The sequence below is a fragment of the Artemia franciscana genome, unplaced genomic scaffold (genome assembly GCF_032884065.1).
Source record: "Artemia franciscana unplaced genomic scaffold, ASM3288406v1 Scaffold_289, whole genome shotgun sequence".
Lineage (NCBI taxonomy): Eukaryota > Metazoa > Arthropoda > Branchiopoda > Anostraca > Artemiidae > Artemia > Artemia franciscana.
Window position 1 is genome coordinate 1,824,008 of NW_027063627.1, and position 20,783 is coordinate 1,844,790.

The 20,783-nt window shown below is 34.4% G+C and overlaps 1 protein-coding gene across 1 annotated transcript in view; it reads left to right on the plus strand.

Annotated features, from left to right (window-relative positions):
• LOC136043044 (BLOC-1-related complex subunit 6-like) overlaps nt 1–12,901 on the plus strand; it is a 39,212-nt gene extending 26,311 nt beyond the window's left edge. The window contains exons 4-6 of the mRNA XM_065727951.1: nt 9,463–9,546; nt 10,597–10,673; nt 12,761–12,901. Coding sequence (XP_065584023.1) covers nt 9,463–9,546; nt 10,597–10,673; nt 12,761–12,812 — 213 coding nt within the window. The 3' untranslated portion in view covers nt 12,813–12,901. The remainder of the gene's footprint in view (nt 1–9,462; nt 9,547–10,596; nt 10,674–12,760) is intronic.
• Nucleotides 12,902–20,783: the final 7,882 nt, after the last annotated feature.

Here is a 20,783-nt window from a genome sequence, read left to right on the forward strand (position 1 = left end):
TGTAATTGGGGAAACGACTATTTCTAATTTGATTTGTTCTGGTCCCTGATACGTCTGCCAAATTTCATCGTCCTGGCTTATCTGGAAGTGCCCAAACTAAAACTGGGCCCGACCGACAGACAGATAGACCGACCGACAGACAGAAATTGCAGTCGAACTTGACTAGAACTTGGTAAATATCAAGTGCCATGAAAACAAATATTAAAGTTAAAAGAAACAAATATGAGACTGAATAAAAAACAAACCATTACTGAATTTATAACGCACCAAAAATAAAACTGATATTCAACTCAAACTCAAAATGAACAGGAATTAGTTGATATAGCTTAGTCCTAGCTTAGTTGAACTGGGAAGTCTGAAAGCAATTACTGAAAGCAATATATAATTTAAGTGATTTGTCTGTTATCATTATAACATTGAGAAATAACTAGATTAACGAAAGGTCTCGGAATTAATGTGGTCCTAGGACTTATCAGTGCTCACAAAAAAAAACAGTGCTACTTTCGCGTTTCTATCGTTTTGCAAATTCTAAACTGTATTTCGTTGAAAACAATATGTATTTTGAACAGTTTATTTTTATAGGGCCATATCTAGCATTTTTGGGGGGAAGGGGTATGATTTGTTTGGGGGTAGGGTACAAAGTAAACTTTACGAAACGTGTCAAAATTTGTTTATACGCATTTTTGTAGCTTTTCCACGAGCAGAATTGAACCTTTGGCAAAGAAGGGGGGCTGAAGCCCGGTAACACCCATTGCTCTAGATGGTATGTATTATACTTGTTTGAGGTGGGTTACAAAACACTTTACAAAACGCATCAAAATTTGTTTGTTCGCCTTTTTGTAGCCTTTTTACGAGTAGAATATAACCTTTGAGCGAGAGGGGTTGAGATGGAGACCTATAAACTCTTAATTCTGGATGCGGCCTTGAGATTCTATTTAACAAAAAATCCACTCATTTATTATTTTGCTTTCGCTTTGAAATCACTTAAAATATATATTGCTTTCGGTAAAGCACAAATAATATCAGTTTTATTTTTGGTAAATTATAAGCTCATTCTTGGTTTAATTTTTTATTAGTCTAACATCTGTTTCTTTTAGCTTTTAGTTTTTTGTTCATTATAATTCCTGGTGGTTTATTTTCTCTGCTTCAAGACATAGGTCTCTTTTTACTTTTGTTACAAAGAATCTTGTTTTTTTCACTTTATCTCTAACAAAGATCGAACCACGGCCCATAGTAACCAAAGCCTAAAAAAAGTTTAAATAACTGGCTACTGGGAAAGTTTGCCACTTGTCCTGATTTAAGAAAAGTAACTTATAGTTCGGTTAGTCTTGATAGTAAAATGTTTTTGGGAAAACCAGTTTATGAATTTCGTAAATTACAACCATAAATAATGTACCAAAACACAATATATTAAATCGTTATTGCAACGCCAGCTGCAATCTAGTAAAGGATGAATCTCGGCCAATAGTAACCCAAAACTAGCTATCTTGAAATCAAATCGCACTGAAAAAAAAATTACGTCTTAAGAATCACCATGGTCGAAAACTCAATAGAGGAAACTTACAGTCCCCTGTCTAGAACTGGAATATCAAAGAGAGCTATTTGAGAATTATTTTTCAAACAAATGTCATCTATAGCCCGTGTGGTCTTACAACGAAAATGTCTGAAAGAACAAACCAAAGGGAATCATGCAGCAGAATCACTCAAATATAACATTACACCCCAGAAAAGCAATTTTCTAGATATTCATGTGTTGTATCATCTCTTGTCAAAAGATCCATGAGATATGTATTCTTGTGAAGGTGATTTTGCATGTTGTTCAAGCCAGGGGTTGTAAGTTTTCTGTACAGTATGTCAGCAATAATATTCCGATGGTCTACTGTTCGTTTTGATCTGACGCCGTTTTCGAGGACCTTCAGGCTATTTTTGAAATCACTATTATATAATTTTCAAAATAGGATTTTACTATTAGGACTAATTTAGATAATGGTTACCATTACTGAATCAGTAACAAATGCCATTTTTTTTTCACCAGCAAGTTTTTTCAACACATTTTTAATCTTTGGTTACAATTGGCAATGGTTCGCTCTTTACTAGGTTGCAGCTGGCAAAAGGGCAGAGGTGCTTTTTCTGATACAAAACAACATATCCGCTTCTTCATATATAGATGAAGTCTTTATAACTAACGTCATCATATCTTTTTTACTTTTAATGTCATTTATGGTTGTAAGTTACGATTGTGACGTCTATGCGAAGATGCAGTTTCTTGTGGAAAAAATGAAAAAAAAAAATTTAATTATAAAAGCATGTAGATGTAGCAATTTTGTTTATTTACTTATTTATTTTTTTAATGAACCCTCAAACAGCTTTCTGCTATGTTCCAGCACTATTCCTTAAATAAACCAGGAGTATTAAAATGATAAAGTAAAGAAGCCGAAATTTTTTTACATTTCCATGGTAGTAGAAAGAAGGAGACCTGTCAGAGGTTTATACTGGCACGTATGGCTCGACGAGTCAATAGTGTAAACAAATGTATCTGTCAAAACCATTTTAAGATTATAACTCATAAATTGGTTTCTTGTATTTAGTTCGTAAACAGAAGAGTTAGCTAGTCGAACTCATTATATCCAAGCTGCTTGTTCTGAAGGGGTATAGGCTGTCGTAAAAACCGACTTAGGAGTTCTTATGGATGACAACAACGCTCTTTGACAGTTTGTTTATATTTTCTTACCTAATTACTGAGACTCCTTACAAACTTAAAATGAAAGAAGGGACGTATTATAAACTAGCGACTGCAGGCATATTATAAAAACAGAAGTCATTGGCCCTCTTTAAAATTGGTGAAAACAGCCCGCTTGTCAAATGGTCACGATGGGTCGTGCCTCTTCTGTTGGCTGTAATTTTAAGAACCTTGTCGCGGTGAAGAAGGTGACAAACGTATTTCAACTTTCCCGATTTATGTATCCTTCCGATATAAATGAGCTCTTCTTGCTGTCTCGGTATGTTTAAGAAATTCAGGATCTACAGCAAATGTACATTTTCCTGCTTCACTTTCAGAAATTTTTATAAACTTGAAATTGTTTCTTTTTCCTACTTTGAATTTAAGTTCTTGTGGCTTGAAAGTTAATCTCAATATTTGGTTGTCAAATTTAAAGTAATTGTTTCGCTTTGATTTGTTGGTTTTTTCGCTGATGCCAATTGAACTTTACAGTTTTGTTTCCTCCGGTAGGCCCACTTAGCTTATCAGACTTAAAATCAATGCTTTTACTAAGCTCTAGGCTATGAATGATCAAAATTAAGTGGTGTTAAGACATTGTTTAAGAAAATTCTTTCTAGCATGAAATTCAATGTAATGACAAAAGTCAACAACATCATTCGTTCTACAGTAAAACGATATTTACTGCGAAAAAATATACTTGTATTTTGCCGCATTATTATTTTGATTTAAAGAGCTATAAGAAGGAAGTGTTTTTGCTTTTTTTTCTAAATCTTCTATTGCACATTTAATTTACGACTTAATCAACTTTCTGCATAAATCCAAGCCTGTATTTACAAATCCACAAGACACTCGTCTGAAATGCATGGAAATAATTTCTTTTTAAATAACGGTTTGAAATTGCATTTTGTATTGCGCGTTTAAGGACAAAACGTAGAATAGATCAGCTTATCTTAACGAACTGTTCAGGGTTGAAAAAATGGGTTTTGTGCATTTTTATTTGCTGGTTAGCTTTCGGTAACTCATGCAGATACCTTCTTACGTATTTTATTTCAAAGAAAAGACTCACTTGAATCATCATCATCACTGTAGCTGTAGCTGCGGTCATGGTTGTAGAATTAGCTTACACCTAGTAAAAAACAAACTACTGCCGACAGTAACCAAAATTTAGAAATGTGCTCTGAAAATAACCATAGTTGCAGCAGCACTTGCAAGTAAAAAACAAACGACGGCCCATAGTAGCCAAAATTAAAAAAAACTTGTTTTAATAAAAACTGGTTAGCGAGGAAAAATTGGCTCTCGCAGGTGATTCAGGAATGGTGAATATCATCTTGATTAGTCTTAACATGAGTCCTTTTGGGTTTGTTTTTTATTATATACGGCGCTTTTTCCTGTGTGTGATAGATGATGCAACTGTTAAAAAAAAAGAAGCTTAGTGATATCACTTAAAATGTGTACCATTCAATCAGGGAAGCTTAGTCTTGGTTCAAAGAAATGGGCCATCCCCGTGAAAAGTTCATAAGGTCATAGTAATTTTTTAAAACATGAACTTATGTGAGTTGACGCAGCTTTCCAAAATATAATGTCACATGTATCAATCCGAACCGGGTTCTAGACGTTCCATATGAACCATGGTGATTCGAACATTAGCTTTTTCTAGCTAAAAGCTGATATCGGCTGACTAGGGAAGTAACGACAAGACGAAATTGTTGCTGCTGGAACACAATTGAACACCTTTGGGAGGGGTAGAGTTTAAAGCTTCGAATAGGTTGGGGCGGTGAAGGAGTGTGCATAGCTGTTTGTCTCATGTGGTTTGGTTCTGCAGCAAGTTATTATTAGTGGTAGATTATAACGAAATATCATTTGCAAAGGTGAGCAAGATGCATAATGGTTTTTATATATAAGGTTGATAGTCATTTGTGGTCATTTTATCTCCGTTGTATTCTAGTTTTCCTGTAAGGGCAACTTCACATTTCCTGATATCGCGGGAAATATACATAGAGATGGTCTTTTGGACACGAAAATCGTGTCTTTTTATATCATGTATTTTAATTTTCTAACAAGGTGAACTGAGTTTTTAATGTACAAATTTTGCGTGGACACAAGGGGACGAAAAATTGTGGACTACCATTTCCTCAGTCTGGCAGATAAGAAGGCACTATGGGAAGTAGAGAGATGCCATCCTTTTGGATTTTTGACAGATCATCAAATTTAGGAGCATTGCAACATTTTGGATAAAAATATGTTATGCATCTATCAAGTGATGAGCCTTTTAGCTTGAAAAATTCTTAGTTCTTTTCTTATTTCTTGTGTAAAAACATTGTCGGGAACTGAATCTATGAATTTATATGTGTGCTTGTATGATAAAATGTCGATAACTTTTTATCATATGAGGATTTTTCACGAATAACCTGTTTATTCCATGTGTTAGCCTTAGTAATAATTTTTAAGCCATGACCTAAGTGGCACCCAAAGGCCCCACTTTTGTCCCTCTGATCATACAAATTGAACCTACTTGCACCGTACAGATTTCAGCAAGGAAATATGTTTTGAACTTGGACACCTACACTTCAATAGTAACCTCAAATTCGTTACTATTATGTTCTTTAATCTTGATTAATCAATTTATGTAGATATTTACTTCTGAAATATTTACTAGGAATATTCTACATTATGACCTTTATCTTACTGGTTAATGGTTAACATTTGATTCTTAATGACTATTTTCTCGACAATTTTTGAATAATCCCAAATTAGAAAATAGATTATGGGATGAAGAACCAGGGTGAGTACGGGTGGTTGCGTTGTGTGGGTCCACTCAGGGACCTCCAGTCATTTCGATTGGAACACCTTTGTATGATAAGATTTCAACAAGGTATGGCATTCACTATAAAACTTAGACTCTTATCATTTTCTGTCAATAAAGTAAAACCAGATTGCAACTTTCTATGGTCATGCGTTCTATGTGATGGGAAAACAAAGAAGCCGATAATTCTGTAATAGAATACTGTTAAAATAGTTTTTATGCATACAATAACCTGACCTTTTTTTGTTTTTATCAGATTTCAAGGAGTTGCTTGCGTTTAGCTATCAGTAAATAACCTTATGCTTATTATTGTACTATTAGGTAACGATAATTTATGATAGTTTAAGAGAGAAAAATAGGTTTATTTTAAATCAAGCAGTGACAAACATACTAAAAACTCTTAAAAACAAAAACAGCAACAAAACATTCATCAATAAAAACAAATTCCGAATATTTCGACTCCACATCTGGAAGGCTTTATCAGCGGGAAAGAAAAAGAAAAGGAAGAAAAAGACAAAATGAGAAAAGACAAATCATTTAAAGAAATATTTAAAGAAGTTAAATCATTTAAAGAAATAGACAAAAAACGACATAACAAAATAGAGAACAAAAGAACAAAAGAAAAGCAAATAAATAAAACTCAGAAGTAGTGTACTTTTCTCTGGAGCAACAGAATTGAAGTTCAAATCACCCTGTAGAAACAATTATCTGAAGTTATTTTATTTTGATTGTATTTCCATCAAAATATATGTTTTTATGTTTCGAATGTCTGTTTAGAGCAACCGAACAATTTTGATAATTCATAATAATAATGGTTCCTGAGATAAGAAAAATTAAATCTCCCAAGTAAAAAAGCTGTTTGCTTTTTAGGTTGATCATGGTAAACAGTTAACAACGACCAGCATTTCTGGTGGTCTTACATTACGAAATTTTGTAGGGAAAGAAAATAAACAGTTGATATTTTATTGATAAAACTATTCTGTTTTTATCTATTGTAAACTTCTGAAAACTGTTGAGTTTTCATGGAAATCATGCTTCCAGAAATAGTTACGATCTAGCAAAGAACAAATCTGTAATCTACTCTCTTTAAACGAGCAACTGCGTATATTAAAAGTTCTGGTAGCCTTTTTTGGTAGCCCGTCTTCCATAACAAAAACTTTGGCACTGATCTGGGTATAATGTAGATAGTATGTACGTATACCTACCCCAGAGAAGCAACTTTTCAGAAGATACTTGTGTTATATTATCTTGTCAAACGATAAGTGTGATGCACCATCATACACATTATGATTTATTATAATAATTCGGTTACTATGGGCCAGAGTTCGTTCTTCATTATAAATAAAATTTTCAGGAATTATTCTAGCTTCAAGAAAATTGATAAATCAGATTTTTCTGTTATATCCCTAAAACAAATGGCTGGACTTTATACAACTATATCTACATGCTTTTTATAATGCTGAAAATCCTATTTTGATTTTCGAATTCAACATGATGCTTATAACATTTGTTGCTCAAGTGTTATCCCAAATGCAGTTTTCCGTAAAAATTGATTTTTATTTTAAACACTTTTTTTCAATTACAAAAGGCAATAGATGTAGCAATTTTCTTTAAAATGGGCAATTAAAAAGCTCTCTAGGATGCCCAGTACCCCGCTAGCTGCGGAGAAAAAATCGGAAAAAATATGCCTTCGATGCAGCTCACTATGATGTCTAATGCCCCGCTAGCTGCAGAGACAAAATCGGAAAAAAAGATGCCTTAGATGCAGAATATCGTGGTTTTGGCCACTTTTGAAGTTTTTCAAGCCAATAGATTTTCTCTGTTGTTCAAGCCAAGGGACTGTAAGTTTCCTTTGTAAGGATTTCGGACCAGGCGGTTCTAATACTATGCTTTGTGTTTCGATCTAACACTACTTTGAAAAGTTGTTGGCTGTTTTATTTATTAGTATGGGTCGTGATCGTCTCTTACTAGGTTGCTAGCTACCGCTGCAACCCCATGAAGCTAGAACAATGCTGTTGAAGCTACTTTCTCTGTCAAGAGGACCAGCCAATTACAAAGTGGACAACCACCGAAGCCGACCGTGATGAAATACTGCCTGGTTGCAGCATTAGCTTATGTCGCCTACGAAAATTCAGTTTTTTTGTCAAAAAGTTTGTTTTATTTTAAATATTGTTCTTTATTACTTACAGAAACTAGATATAGCATTTATTCAAAATGAGAACTTAAACAGATCTCTATTATGTTCCTAAGCCCCACTAGCTGCAGCGAAAGAGAAAATGGAAAAAAGGCTTCATATGCAGAAAAAGTAATCTTCTTCGTCATTCAAGCCTTTGGCTTTCCTTGTTGTTCAAGCCAATGGATTGTAAGTTCCCTCTATAAGGTTTTCGGCCCAGGCAATAACGATGTTCTTTGTTTTCGATTCGACGCCATTTTTAGGGGTTCTCGGGGTATGTTTTGGTTACTGTAAGCTGCGTTCGTCTTTTATTGGATTGCAGCTATCGCTGTAACTACGATCACTTTTGATTCTTAAAAAGAGCCCTAAAACTTATACTTTCTAATCGAATGAGCCTTCTCCTAGCTAGCCTCCTACGACGAACTTATAAAATGTGGCACGGGGTCAAAAATAAATAATAAAAGCACATCGCCCTTTATTGAGTACCTTCCAAAGAAGGCACTCTGGTTTCCTAAAGGCAGCAGTTAAAATGGAAAAGTAGACATTCGTGCGCACGAACAGTATGAAAAAGAAGAATAAAGAACAGGAAAATATAAAAGACGTAGAACATAAAAGTAAAAAAGTTATCCGTGTTTCTTTTCAATTCCCAAAATTCGCAATGCCTAAGCTCTGAACATGTTTAATTGCGGTTGAAATAATATATTTTCTTCCAAAACAAGTCCTAAAAACCGTACATATTTGTCAGTTGGGTGGCATATATGACCTTTGAATAAGGAAGCGCCGTTTCTGAAGGACAACTTTTGCCTATACAGGAAAAGTATAAGAAGATACAGATTCTTCCAGCATTACAATAAAACCAGCGCCGGATTCATTTTTTGTGAGCTTCAGTGTAAGTGAGGGGACATTTTCTCAAGTATATAAATGAGGGTAAATTTATAGAAGCTTGGAGTATACGTACATACTCTCTACATTATAGTCATATCTGTGCCCAGATATTTTATTATGGAAGAAGGATAGTAAAAAGGGATCTTGCATGCATTTAACTTGTGGTACCTTGGGTACGGCATTTGTGCACACCTCCTAGATTTGTGATATTTTAGCGTTAGCGATTTCCCAACATCTTTCGATGTATAAAAAGCGACAACCTTTCGTTTTGCGTTTCTGACTGTACAATGTAACTAAATGTTTTGACTGTGCTAAATAAATTTTGTATATGAATGATAAAAAAGTAGTTATTCGCGCGTGTGGAGAATTTGACGCACCAGCACTTCCTGCCTTATCTGAGTTTTCTACATCATTATGGATAATGTATGCTCTACCAAAAGATGTAGTTTCTTGTAAGACACTGCATTTTATTTTAATCCAATGACTTCCAACTATAAAAATAAGGGCACTAGAATTCTCAGTTTCCAGTTAAATTAACCTCCTCCTAAGTTCCTACGACAAACCCTTCTATAAGAAGTGGCTAGGGAAAATTTATTTTGCATGGAAGATGCTTTGCTCTCCGCTAAGTGCCGCAGAAGGGGGCACTCCGACTTTCATATATCTGCCCAAGGAGAACTGTGCGTGGAATATAGTCTTCAGCACCAGTTCCAAGCATTCAATCGCTCTAATATCCTTAGATCGGTGATCGATTTTTATTTTACCTCCTTAGGTGGATTTTTTTGTGGTATTAATCCTGGAGTTTATATTAACTACTGTTTTTGCATCACAGCAGCATCAAAATATTTTGACTTTTACAAATTATGAGATGGATTTTTTTTTCAGATATCCGCTGTCACGAGCGAATCTCTTGATGTTTATAAAGATTCAGTCTGCAAAGCTTGTGACTTAATGGACTCCAACATTAAGGTTAGTGTAAATTCTGTACAAAAGTGTCTTATTGATGTAAAACTTTGCTCTCCAATTCCCACATTACTCCATTTACTCCACTGAGCAAATTCAGATCCTAAAAAAAATCCCAAGTGCTTACTTTTTCTAATATAAAAAATATGGTAAAGCGTTTCATTTTTGTATTATACTTAAGTTGACTATTAAAAATCACGCAGAAGCGATATCTTCAAGGAGAGTTAGAGATCTGGCGGACATCGAAAAGATAGTTCGATACATTGAGCCCCTAGAACCCTTCAGGCAGGATTCACAGTTGTGAGCAATCCGACAAATAATGATCTTCGTACTTTACCCCTCTCCGTTCCTTGAAGGTGAAAATTGATACTGGGGTACGGAAAACTTGATTTCTGACGTCAAATTTGGATTCGTCATGCTTGATTTGATAGAAAACGACCACTTAAGCCCAAAATACGTCGAAATAGAAATTCTGATTTCCCCCCTTATTTTCCTCTTCAAGGGGGTCTCGGGTAATTGTGCAAGGGGATTCAGGGAGATTTTCTTGTGTTATTAAGCTGATTTTTCCGAACATTTTGGTGTAAAAAAAAATAAATCTGCCGTAATTTCCCCTAAGTCAAACCATATTTTTCGTTTAGTAAGTTGTAAAATACAAAACTGTATTTCGTAATGAATAAGCCACGTATTTAACTTAAGCTTAATGATACAAGACTTCGTAAAACCACTTTACAAAAAAGGTAAATTATAAATAAATTAAAGATAGCAAAATAAAATTCAAAACTTACAAAAAGTGTACCTCAGCTCCATTTTCCTAGAAAATTACCACAATTCACAATTGGTATTACAATTGGTAAGATATAGTCTGTACCATAAGCTTTAATTGCATCAGAAAATTTGGTAAATGTGGAAATTTAGAAAAAACGGAAACTTCTAACCATAGTTTGCCACTAGTTTCATGGTACTAAAACATACGATATTTTTGCACTAATTTTATATATTTTGTTCGTTATATGCATAATCCATTGAAGGTCATGCAGTACTTAATGATTTTTGCAGAACATGTATCAACTTATTGCAAAATGTGAAGAGGCAAATCAGGCAATGGTTCCAATTTACAAATATGTTGAGTCAGTGTAAGTAATCTCCTGCTATCCTTCTCTAATTACTGTTCTATAATTTTTTTTTCTTTCTTTGATCTCAGTTCTTATTCAGAGCCTCTTTTGCTTTTTTTTTCGGTTTAGTTTTATTTTCCAAATGCTACACAGCCTTAAAATGTTAAATGTTAAGCGATTTTACTTTTACTTTCAAGACTTAAGGGCACCGAAACTCCATGGTAGGATTCTAAGATTTTTATTCTTCCTTGAGTGATTTTATCCTTCCTGTGAATAATTTTAACAAAACAAAGACACTATAATATTATATTTCTAAATCCAGGATTAGATCTTTGTGAAATAGGTCCAAAAACACACAACAATAAGGTATACTTTGAATTTCTTCAGCTGAATAGAGCCGTCCCATAACCTACCAAAACCTGTTTTTCAAAATGTTCAATGAATGGTAAGTAAAGAATGGTCCTTGTCAATAGAAAGCAATCAAACTGTTCGTGGTAACGAACTGTAAGTAAGGAGCGACGCGGCTCAACAGGAACGGAAAATCCAGAAAATATAGTTTTGCTAACAATAGATACATCAAACGAATTGTATTTCTGTACTGATTCAAGATATATACAGTTTATCAACTTTGATGCTACCCATCGAAAGTTACGAGCCCAAGGAAATATTTAAAAAGGGAAAAAACGTTAAGCGAACAAAAATCGCACCATGAGATTCAGTATATCAAAAAAGTCTACTTTAGAAGTTTCAAACTCATACATACACCAATGGAGAATTTTGTATTTTTTGCCAGATGAAAGATTACGGATTTTTTTTTCAGGGATGATCGTATCCAACCAGTGATCCTAGAATATTGGCAGAGCGCTTATTTGATTGAAAATCAAAAGTTTTAGTGCCCTTTTTAAGTGACCGAAAAGATTAGAGGGAAGCTATCCCCCTCCCACGCCCCCTTTTTCCCAAAGCCATCTGATCAAAATTTTAAGATAAACATTTGGTTCAGCATAGTTGAAAGGTCCAAATAACTATGCCTTTGGGGATAACATATCCCCATACAGTCATGGGGAAAAGGACGTAAGTTACGAAATTTACTCGTTTTTCACGTATAATATTTTTACTAGTAAGCATGTAAAAAAATTTTTTTAGGGTGGAAGGATTTTATGCTTGAGGGGATTTTCCACGTTGAGAATTTTCCGTGAAAAGGGAATAATCTGGGGGTGAGGAAAGGGGGGGGGGGATTTCCTCGGTTAAAATTCCTCGTGCAGCAATTTTCCTTGGGAGCTACTTTCCACTGGGGCTGGGGGGATTCCAGTCCAAATTTTTTTCCATCGAAGGGGATTTCTGACATAGGCCTAGCTTAATAAACAGTTAGAAATTGAAGTCTTTTCGAAATGATAGTATACTAAGAAGAATTTAAAGGTGGGATTGCCTGCAGGTATTTTTATGGGGGATTTTTAGAGAGTATGGAACTGTCCGGGGGTGAGTTATGGATGTTTTACGTGGTAGAAACCTTATTTTGAGGAATGTTCTGAAGGGGAGTGAATTTTCAATGGAGGGAAGCTGGATTTTCCAGCTTTATTCGAAACAAAATCAAAAATTTAATTTGAAAAAGCTAATTTCTTTCGACTAAAAGTAAGGAGCAACATTGAAACTTAAAACGAACCAAAACTAATCCGTATATTAGGGGTTTGCCCCCTCATCAACAAATCGCTATTTGCGCTAAAGTTTGACTTCTTTTCCAAATTTTTAAGACCGACTTTTGAAACAAGTGGGCTGTTTAATCGGAATAAGAAGCTTTATTATAAGTTCTAAAGTACTTTAGCGTGAAGAGCGAGGTATTGAGGGGGGGGGGGGAACCTGCCTCATTAAGGGAATAATTTCTGTTTGTTTTAAGTTTCAATGTAGCACCTTACTATCAGTTGAAGAAACTTGTTATGCAAAGTTATGCAAAGCTCGCCAATTTTGAACTTACCCATTAAAATTTATTAGCAGAGGCAAATATTTATAATTTATTTAAAGGTGAAAAATAGCCCCAAAAAAAATTTACTATCGAGTTCATTTTCAGTTGTCATTTAAAGAAAAATCTCAATAATTTTTTTTTTTTATTTTAGGAAGGAAACCAAAAAACTTGTGGATCTTCTGGAATCAGTGGCTTTTTCTTAATACTCGTCAGCTCGCTTACAATTTGGAAACCCTAAAAGCAAAACTAAATGTATGGTTATTTGGAGTTATAAATCTTGCTCTTTTTGGTATTTTGCCTACAAAGACATCTTCGATTGTAAGATTACCAGACAAAAGTGGTCAAGGCTTTGTCCAGGTGAGGGGTTTACTGGGTTTGACCCCCCCCCCCTTAAAAAAATCGTCCGACTCGTAAAAACGTCACGAAAATGCATATGAACAAATTTTAGATGCGTTTTTAAAGTTTTTTTTGTAACCCTCCCTCCTTGAACAAAATACTGGATAGATTACGCCCTTTAACGTGGTAATAAAGCTCAGTTCCATTTTAACAGCTTAGTATACTTTTAATGATGCTTCCTGTAATGCTTTAAAGTTCTTCAAACTCAGAACAACTTTTTCAAGTATTAATTTTGGACAACTTTTAGATCTTCCCTGCAAAATAGGTTTACCAAAGAAAAGTAAAGAGGAGCGTTAAACTTAAGACAAGGGGAGATACACTGAAATAGTAACTCAAGTGTAAAACAGACATAAATAACAATTAAGAACTGAAACCCGAAATTAACAGAAATTACAATAAATAATCATGTCAAATTTAAAACGAAAGGAAACTACCACAAATAGGAATAGGGATAGTGCATCTTATGCCTTTTAAAGACCTAGTCATTTGTACTTTACTGAAAATGATTTTATTTCTTAGCTGTGACTTTAATTTGTCCGAGTATCACAAAAAAAAATAGAAGAAAATCATCAGACTAACCGAGATTACTGAAAAGAACTAATGAAATGCAGATCGAAAGTTTACCTAATACTGAGATTCATTCTTGACAGCCACGGCAATTTTGTATTTAATAACGTTATTAAAGAAATTTTTTTAAATGTATTTTGTTGTCAGTAAAGCCCAAATGACGTTCCTGTCTTTACAATGCATAGAGGGGGTTAGTCCTACTCCCGTTTGTGCTAGTTTTCGTTTTACGTTTAACTTGATTATAAGTTCTATTTGTTTTAGTTTCACTTTATTTATTGATAGGGATTGTGTTCGTTTAACGTTTGAATTACTATTTGAAATTATTTTCGCTCGCTTTAGGTTTAATGTAGCTCTATAATTTTTTTCCAAAAAGCATCTTTTGTGAATTTTTAAAAACTTAATTTCTATCCTCTTTTGAACGAAATAGTTTTTTTATTAGTTTAAAGAAACAAATACTTGTAAAGCTTTTTTCGGTTTTTCTCCTTAAGAATCAAGGTTTTGCTATTTCTTTTTAAGAATAAGCTTGTTATTTATATATTGTAAAAAATTATGACAAATTTTGAATGGATAGGTGTGCGGAAATCTGTAAGTAAACGGATTGGAAATCTGCTTACTTTTGGATTTATATAGGGCTGAAGTCATTCAGACCCCCCGTCATCATGCAATCTTTAGCATAGAAAATATTAACCGACCATCCCTTTCAGCATACACTAAAGTTTCAACTTAATTTCCTTAGGCGTTCCTGAGATGACACAGATAAAAATCGTTTGGCAACTTTCAATGCACATTATGTCTTTTCAATTAGTTCAATTTTCCCCTTAATGTTCTCTGAAAGTTTCAACTTAGTACTCTTAGCCTTAGTGGTAGTAGCAGTAACAGTAGTTATAGTAGCAAGCATATAGTGTCTTTTGGTTAGTGCAACATCCATCTCAACATACCCTGAGAGTTTCGCGGTATTACACGTACACTGTATGGAGAACCAGGATCAAACATACTTCCTTTCCCAATAACAAATCCTATATGTAAACAATGAAATTTTGAAACAATAAAACTTTTACAATTATATAAATTTTTTTATGTTTAAGACCCAAGTCCACTCAGGTCTATGGAAGGAGATTCAGAATTGTGGAGAGAAAACAAAACAACAACTGTAAAACCATGTAGTATTGCTTAACGAAACCTTAATGGAAGCATCGCTGCCTATACGTATGTTTTACTTTCCAAATTTGCAGGGTAACGCTAAACTGTCTGTGGTGATAGTAATTTTAAATTCTGTAGCTTCAGCACTGATATTTAAACGTTAAATTGTACTTTCATTCGGTGGTTTGATTGCAGAACAAAATGAGCTGAATCTTATTCGACGTTGTAGATAAAACAACATTATGATTAACCTAATAAATTTTGTTCTATGGCTGAGAGGAAAAATAGAGTTTTTAAAGAATTGTCATCCATTTTTATTACCAACTTCAGAATGGTAACAACACGTTTTAATAATTGAATCAGTTCTCCCGTTGTTTTTTTTCTTGGAATTGGTAAGGCTTTTCGTTGTTTTTTTAATAATGATTTTGTTTTATTTTTAATGTATCTGATTTGTTATTTTATTCACAAGGTTGTTGGTCATTAAACCACATCAAAAGTTTTCATGTCTAACTTTCCTTTTAAAAGGGCTGATTTTTTTTTTTTTTTTTACTAAAAATTTTCGTAACGACATTACTTAAGAATAAACTTGAAATTTAGCTTTTTTAAATTTTTTCTGGGGGGGGGATTCTACTTCAAGAAAAAAGTCAGTTGGTAGATTAAGAAATAGTGAGCCAAAGATTTGTTGTCAGTAGACAAAACTAAAAAGTACTACTAAGGTTGCAGACAATAAAGCTATTAACAGACAAGAAAGAAAATTTGCAGTAGTTGTCACAGCCATTTCAGCATAAGCCTGATCTTTATCCATTTAATCGTATTGCTACATATTTGTATCATCATCTCTTTTTTTTGTAAAAAAATTTCTAATTCAGTCTGAAGCTTGTCCGTTTTACAAATGCATTTAAGGTTGGCCTATACTTCTATGATAAATTGACTTTTGTCCTAAATAGGCCAAATAAATAGAAGGCCATTAGGGGGTTTTCAGCTCAAAATTGAGCTAATTTTAAGCCCTAGACTGAATCAGCTCAAACATGAGCGAAGTCCATGCTCTGTTGAAAACAACTAAGTCTAAGCTGCGGAATTTTAATGGTCAGATGCAAAAATAGAAAAAATCCTGAATTAGTAAAGTCTGATTTAACACGAATTGTAGCTTAGTCCTCATCATACGCAGCGCAATAGCGCTGCCTAAGTAATGAGCGATGTGGGCACAATGTAATTTTTTTTTTAACACGGCACTTCGTATCAAAGTAGTTGTACTAGAAGCTTCGAAAAGGGCTCATTCAATTGGAAATTGAAAGGGCTAGTGCCCTTTTTAATAGTCAAAAGGGAGTGAAGGGCAACTACCATGCCCACCATTTCCCCGAACATGTTCACTCAAAATTTTGAGATAGCCATTTTATTCAACGTAATCGAAAAATCCTGAAACTATATATATGAGGATGACAAGCCCCCTACAGTGCTCACGGCAAGGGTTGTAAATTATGCCCTGGGGGCATATAAGGCTTCAATAGAAAGGGTGATCGTATAAACCTCGGAGAAGTCTTATTGGACTGTTAATCAGAATTTTTAGTTCCCCCTGTGAGATTCTGACCAATGGGAAGATGGATACCCCTCTCCCACACCTCGTATTTCCCTGAAATATATCTGATAGAAATTAAAGATGGCGAAACTTCGAAAAGGGCTTATTCGATTGGAAACTGAAAGTACTACTGTCCTTTTTAACAGTCGAAAATAATCGAAGGGCAACTAACCCCCTCCCATGCCCACCATTCTCCCAAGCACATCCAATAAAAATTTTGAGATAGCCATTTTGTTCAACGTAAATGAAAGGTCCATAAATTAGCTTCCTAGGGGGCTCATTGGATTGGTAACCAGAAGTTCCATTGCCCTCTTTAAGATTCGGAGTAATCGGAGCGTGAATACCCCCCTCCCACACACACACACCTCGTATTTTCCCGAAATGCAACATGTGGAAATTTTGAGACGGTCATTTGTTGTCGTAGAAATCTTGAAAAAGGTTCAATAGATTGGAAATCGAAGGGGCTAGTGCCCCTTTTAATAGTCAACAAAAGTGATTGTAGTGGAACTAATCCCCCCATACCCCCACCATTTCCCCAAACACATCCAATCAAATTTTGAGATTTTGCTCAGCGTTGTTAAAAGATCCGGAAAATACGTCTTTGATGATGACAAAACCTTCCCCTGGCGCCCTCAGAGCAAGGGTTGTAAGTTATGTCCTGGAGCCATATAAGGTTTTTATAGAAAGGGTTGTCGGGTAAACTTCAGAGGGGCTTACTGGGTGTGTAGTTAGAATTTCAAGTATCATTTTTAAAATTAAAAGTGATCGGAGGGAGAATAACCCCCTCTAAAAAAAGCACACACACTCACCTCGTATTTTCCTAAAATGTATCTGATAGAAATTTTGAGATGGCCAATTGTTGTCGTAGAAACTTCATAAAAGGCTCATTCAATTGGATATTGAAAGGGTCTGTTCTAATAGTTAAAAGAGATTGGAGGGTAACAAGCCCCCCCCCCTCACGCTCATCAATTACCAAGACGCGTATAATCAAAATGTTCTGCGTAGTTGAAAGGTCTGGAAATTATGTCTTCGAAAATGACACCCACCCCCCAGAGCCCTCAGCGGAAGGATTATAAGTTACGCCCCAAGGGTATATAACGTTTTTATGGAAAAAGTGGTCGTACAAACTCCGAAGGGGGCTCATTTGATTGGAAGTCAGATGTTCTAGATCATTTTTAGGAGTAAAAGTGATTGGAGGCAGCCACTCCCCCCCCCCTGTTTTCTGTGTTTTGTTTTCCACAACTGCTTTTGTTCAAAAGTTAGCCATTTGTTGTTAGCCATTTGTTCAAAAGTAGTCCAAAGATTATATAATAAGGCCTTTGGGGTGGACAGAATCTCCTAGCGTCTGAGGGTAAGGGTTTTAAGTTATACCCCATTGACATATAAGATGTTAATGAAAGGGGTGGTCATGTGAACTTTAGAAGAGGCTGATTTGATTTGAATTGTACAGTTCTAGTTCGCTTTTAAAAGTCAAACATGATGGAGATAAACTAGTCCCCCTCCCTGACATCCTCCTTTCCCAAAACACATTTAATTTAAATTTAGAGATAGTCATTTCGTTACGAATAATCCAGAAATCATATAACAGTGTCTTTAGGGTGGAAACAATGTCCTAGAGACTATGGGCAAGGGTTGTAAGTTATACCCAGGGCACATAAGGCTTTTATGGAACGGGTAGTTGCATAAACTTTGGATCGGGTGGAGCTCATTTGATTTGAAGTCGGAAGTTATAGTGTCCTTTTTAAAAGTCAAAAGTGAATGGAAGACCCCCCCCCCTCCCAATCATATAATTCAATATTTTTGCTACTTTCATATTTTGCTACTGGCTAATAAAATCCTCGTGTTTCGCCTATTTGTTTTTTCTCTTTTCATTTATTATTTCCCTTCTTTGTTTTCATACGTCATGCATAGCCAGTATGGTCTCCGAACGTATTTACATATAATTCCCCAAAATATATCCGATCGAAATTTTAAGAGAGCTATTTTGTTCAGCATTGTTGAAAGGTTCATTATTGGGGATGTCAACCTCCCCACAGTCCTAAGGACAAAGGCTGCAAGTTAGGAAATTTGTTCATTGTTTACACATAGTATATGTTACTGAGAAAGGTTTGAATTTTACTTTCCAAGAAGACGAAGGGTACTCAGTTGAGCCTTTCAGATAATTTTGAGGGGAGTGTTGAACTAAGTCAAAACACGTTATGTGTATGTGGAGCCCCATAATAATAGTATTACCGTAATAATAATGAGATAAAAAATAACAACAGCAGAAAGAGAAACACAAACACAAAATAAAAAGATACAGCATAGCAAAAAAAATTCATAGAAAGTAAAAAGGGGAAGATCTCATACAAAATAAAAAAGACAGGATACGGCACTCGAAGAAAAATATAATTAGTTTTCTCCACTTTGGGGACAACTTTGGAGCAACTTTGAAAAGAAAGAAAAATTTCTTCATTCTAAGTTGACTTCTTTCAATACTGCTAATCAGAAAGACGTCTGTGCGGGTCTAAATAATAAAACAAAAAAAAGTAAATAAAGAAAAATAGTAAAGAATTTTGAAGAAGGCATATAAATAATGAATAAACACAAACAAGTTGGCTAAGTAAAGCGAGATTAAACATTATATACTTGTATGAATTAATTAATAACGACAGAGCGCTCCAACTATCATACGTAATAATTTTATGCCACACAATCATCCACTTGTAAACTTTGATGTGCTTCTCCTTGGACTCTTGAAAACTCGTTGGTCTCTGGTATTTAGTTACTAAATGGGTATTTTTTAGTCGAACCGTTTGGTCTTTTCACAAACAAATATGCCTGAATGCCCTTGGAGATAGATCCATGCATTATATTGGTGAACTTTTCTTAATTTATCACATTTAACTAATAACAGGTTACGTATTTTATGAATTTTGGCTGCCACGTCTTCACTAATAAATAAGTTCGAATTGTTTTCTTGGAATGTCCTACCCTTAAGCTTACTAGCATTTTTCATTATAGCTAACTTATTATCTTTTTGTTATTCAGTGTCACCTTCAAAAATTTACGATTTCTATCCTACTGTTTGATCCTGAAATTTACACCCGGTATTTCTAATCCACGGTGAACTACCTCTGTGAATAAAACTTTAGCATTATCATTGTTCTTGAACAAAGCATACCATATGATAAAATCATTTTCTAATTTAGCGGCTTCCATTCACACAATCCTACCCATACAATCCTTATTTTTTCTTCTTAACTTCATTCTTTCATCAGTACATGTTTTTATTTGCAATTTGAGACAAGACATATCATTTTTGATCTTTCCAGTTTCAAGTTCAGTATTATTCATCTTATTTTTAACTAGCGAATGGTCTTTTCGAGATTATCGACCCTTGCAGTAAGACTTCCTAATTGATTGTTGACATTATCTAGCTTAATATTATTTTCTTTTACGATATCGAGAATTTGCTTAAAATCTGCAACTAGTATTGATAATTCTGGTTTCGAGCTAGAGCTATCCTCTGAGGTGTCTAATGTGCTACTCATAACTTGTTGTCTAGGGTTTTTCCTTTTACGTCCCATTATGTACCTATAGACTTGATAAATATCCAATCGAACTATCCTTGAGATAATATTTTCCCATTAATTTACACACAGATGTCTTAAATGCGTCTTACTCTGACGAGAGTGTTGAATGAACTGACGCAGAAAACGACTGAAAAACCAAGTATTTGAAAATTAACCAAGCCCCTATTGTCATAACGAATTTCCTCACTAAACTAGTGTTAATATTTCATCTCTATCATGGCCTAGCAATGTTTTCAAGAACACTAATAATTTCTTGAAGTTAATAATTAGAAAATAAAGAAAAATAAAAAAAAACAAGATACTATTAAAGTCATAAGTATATTAACTTTAATTTAACGTTAAAAACTAGCAGACAGAAGCACTTTCTACAGGCTTGTTTCACTTTCCAGGTCCAGTCAATTCTTGTGTTCTTGTAAATTACGCTCGTGACAGCTTTCCGAAAGTCTCGAATATTAATGGAACATAAAACTGGCTTCCTCTAGATTTTGAAAAACACCTTTTTTGCGTCTTGACTTAAAAAAAATATATTACTCCTCTTTATACATAGAAAAATTCATATCTTCATTAAGGAAGACCAATAAATAGAACTTTAGCCTCACTCTGATTTCGTTAATAAAAGCCACTGGTAATCTTCTTTTTTTGGCTTGCTACATTACTGAAATTACTAAAGATTATTTGGATAGACAAAGATAGTATGTCAATATTATCATTTGTTTCTATTATTCCTATAATTTTATATTAAACATTTTAGAAATTGACATACTGAAATTTTGGCAGGTTGAGTGAGGTTTTCATTTCAGTATTTTATCTTCTTTAGTTGATCTTATCGGCGTATTAATTTCATTCTTCAGATTTATTAAATTTATGAAATTCATCAGTAGATTTGTTGCACTTAACACCATGAATTTATTGACCCTTCT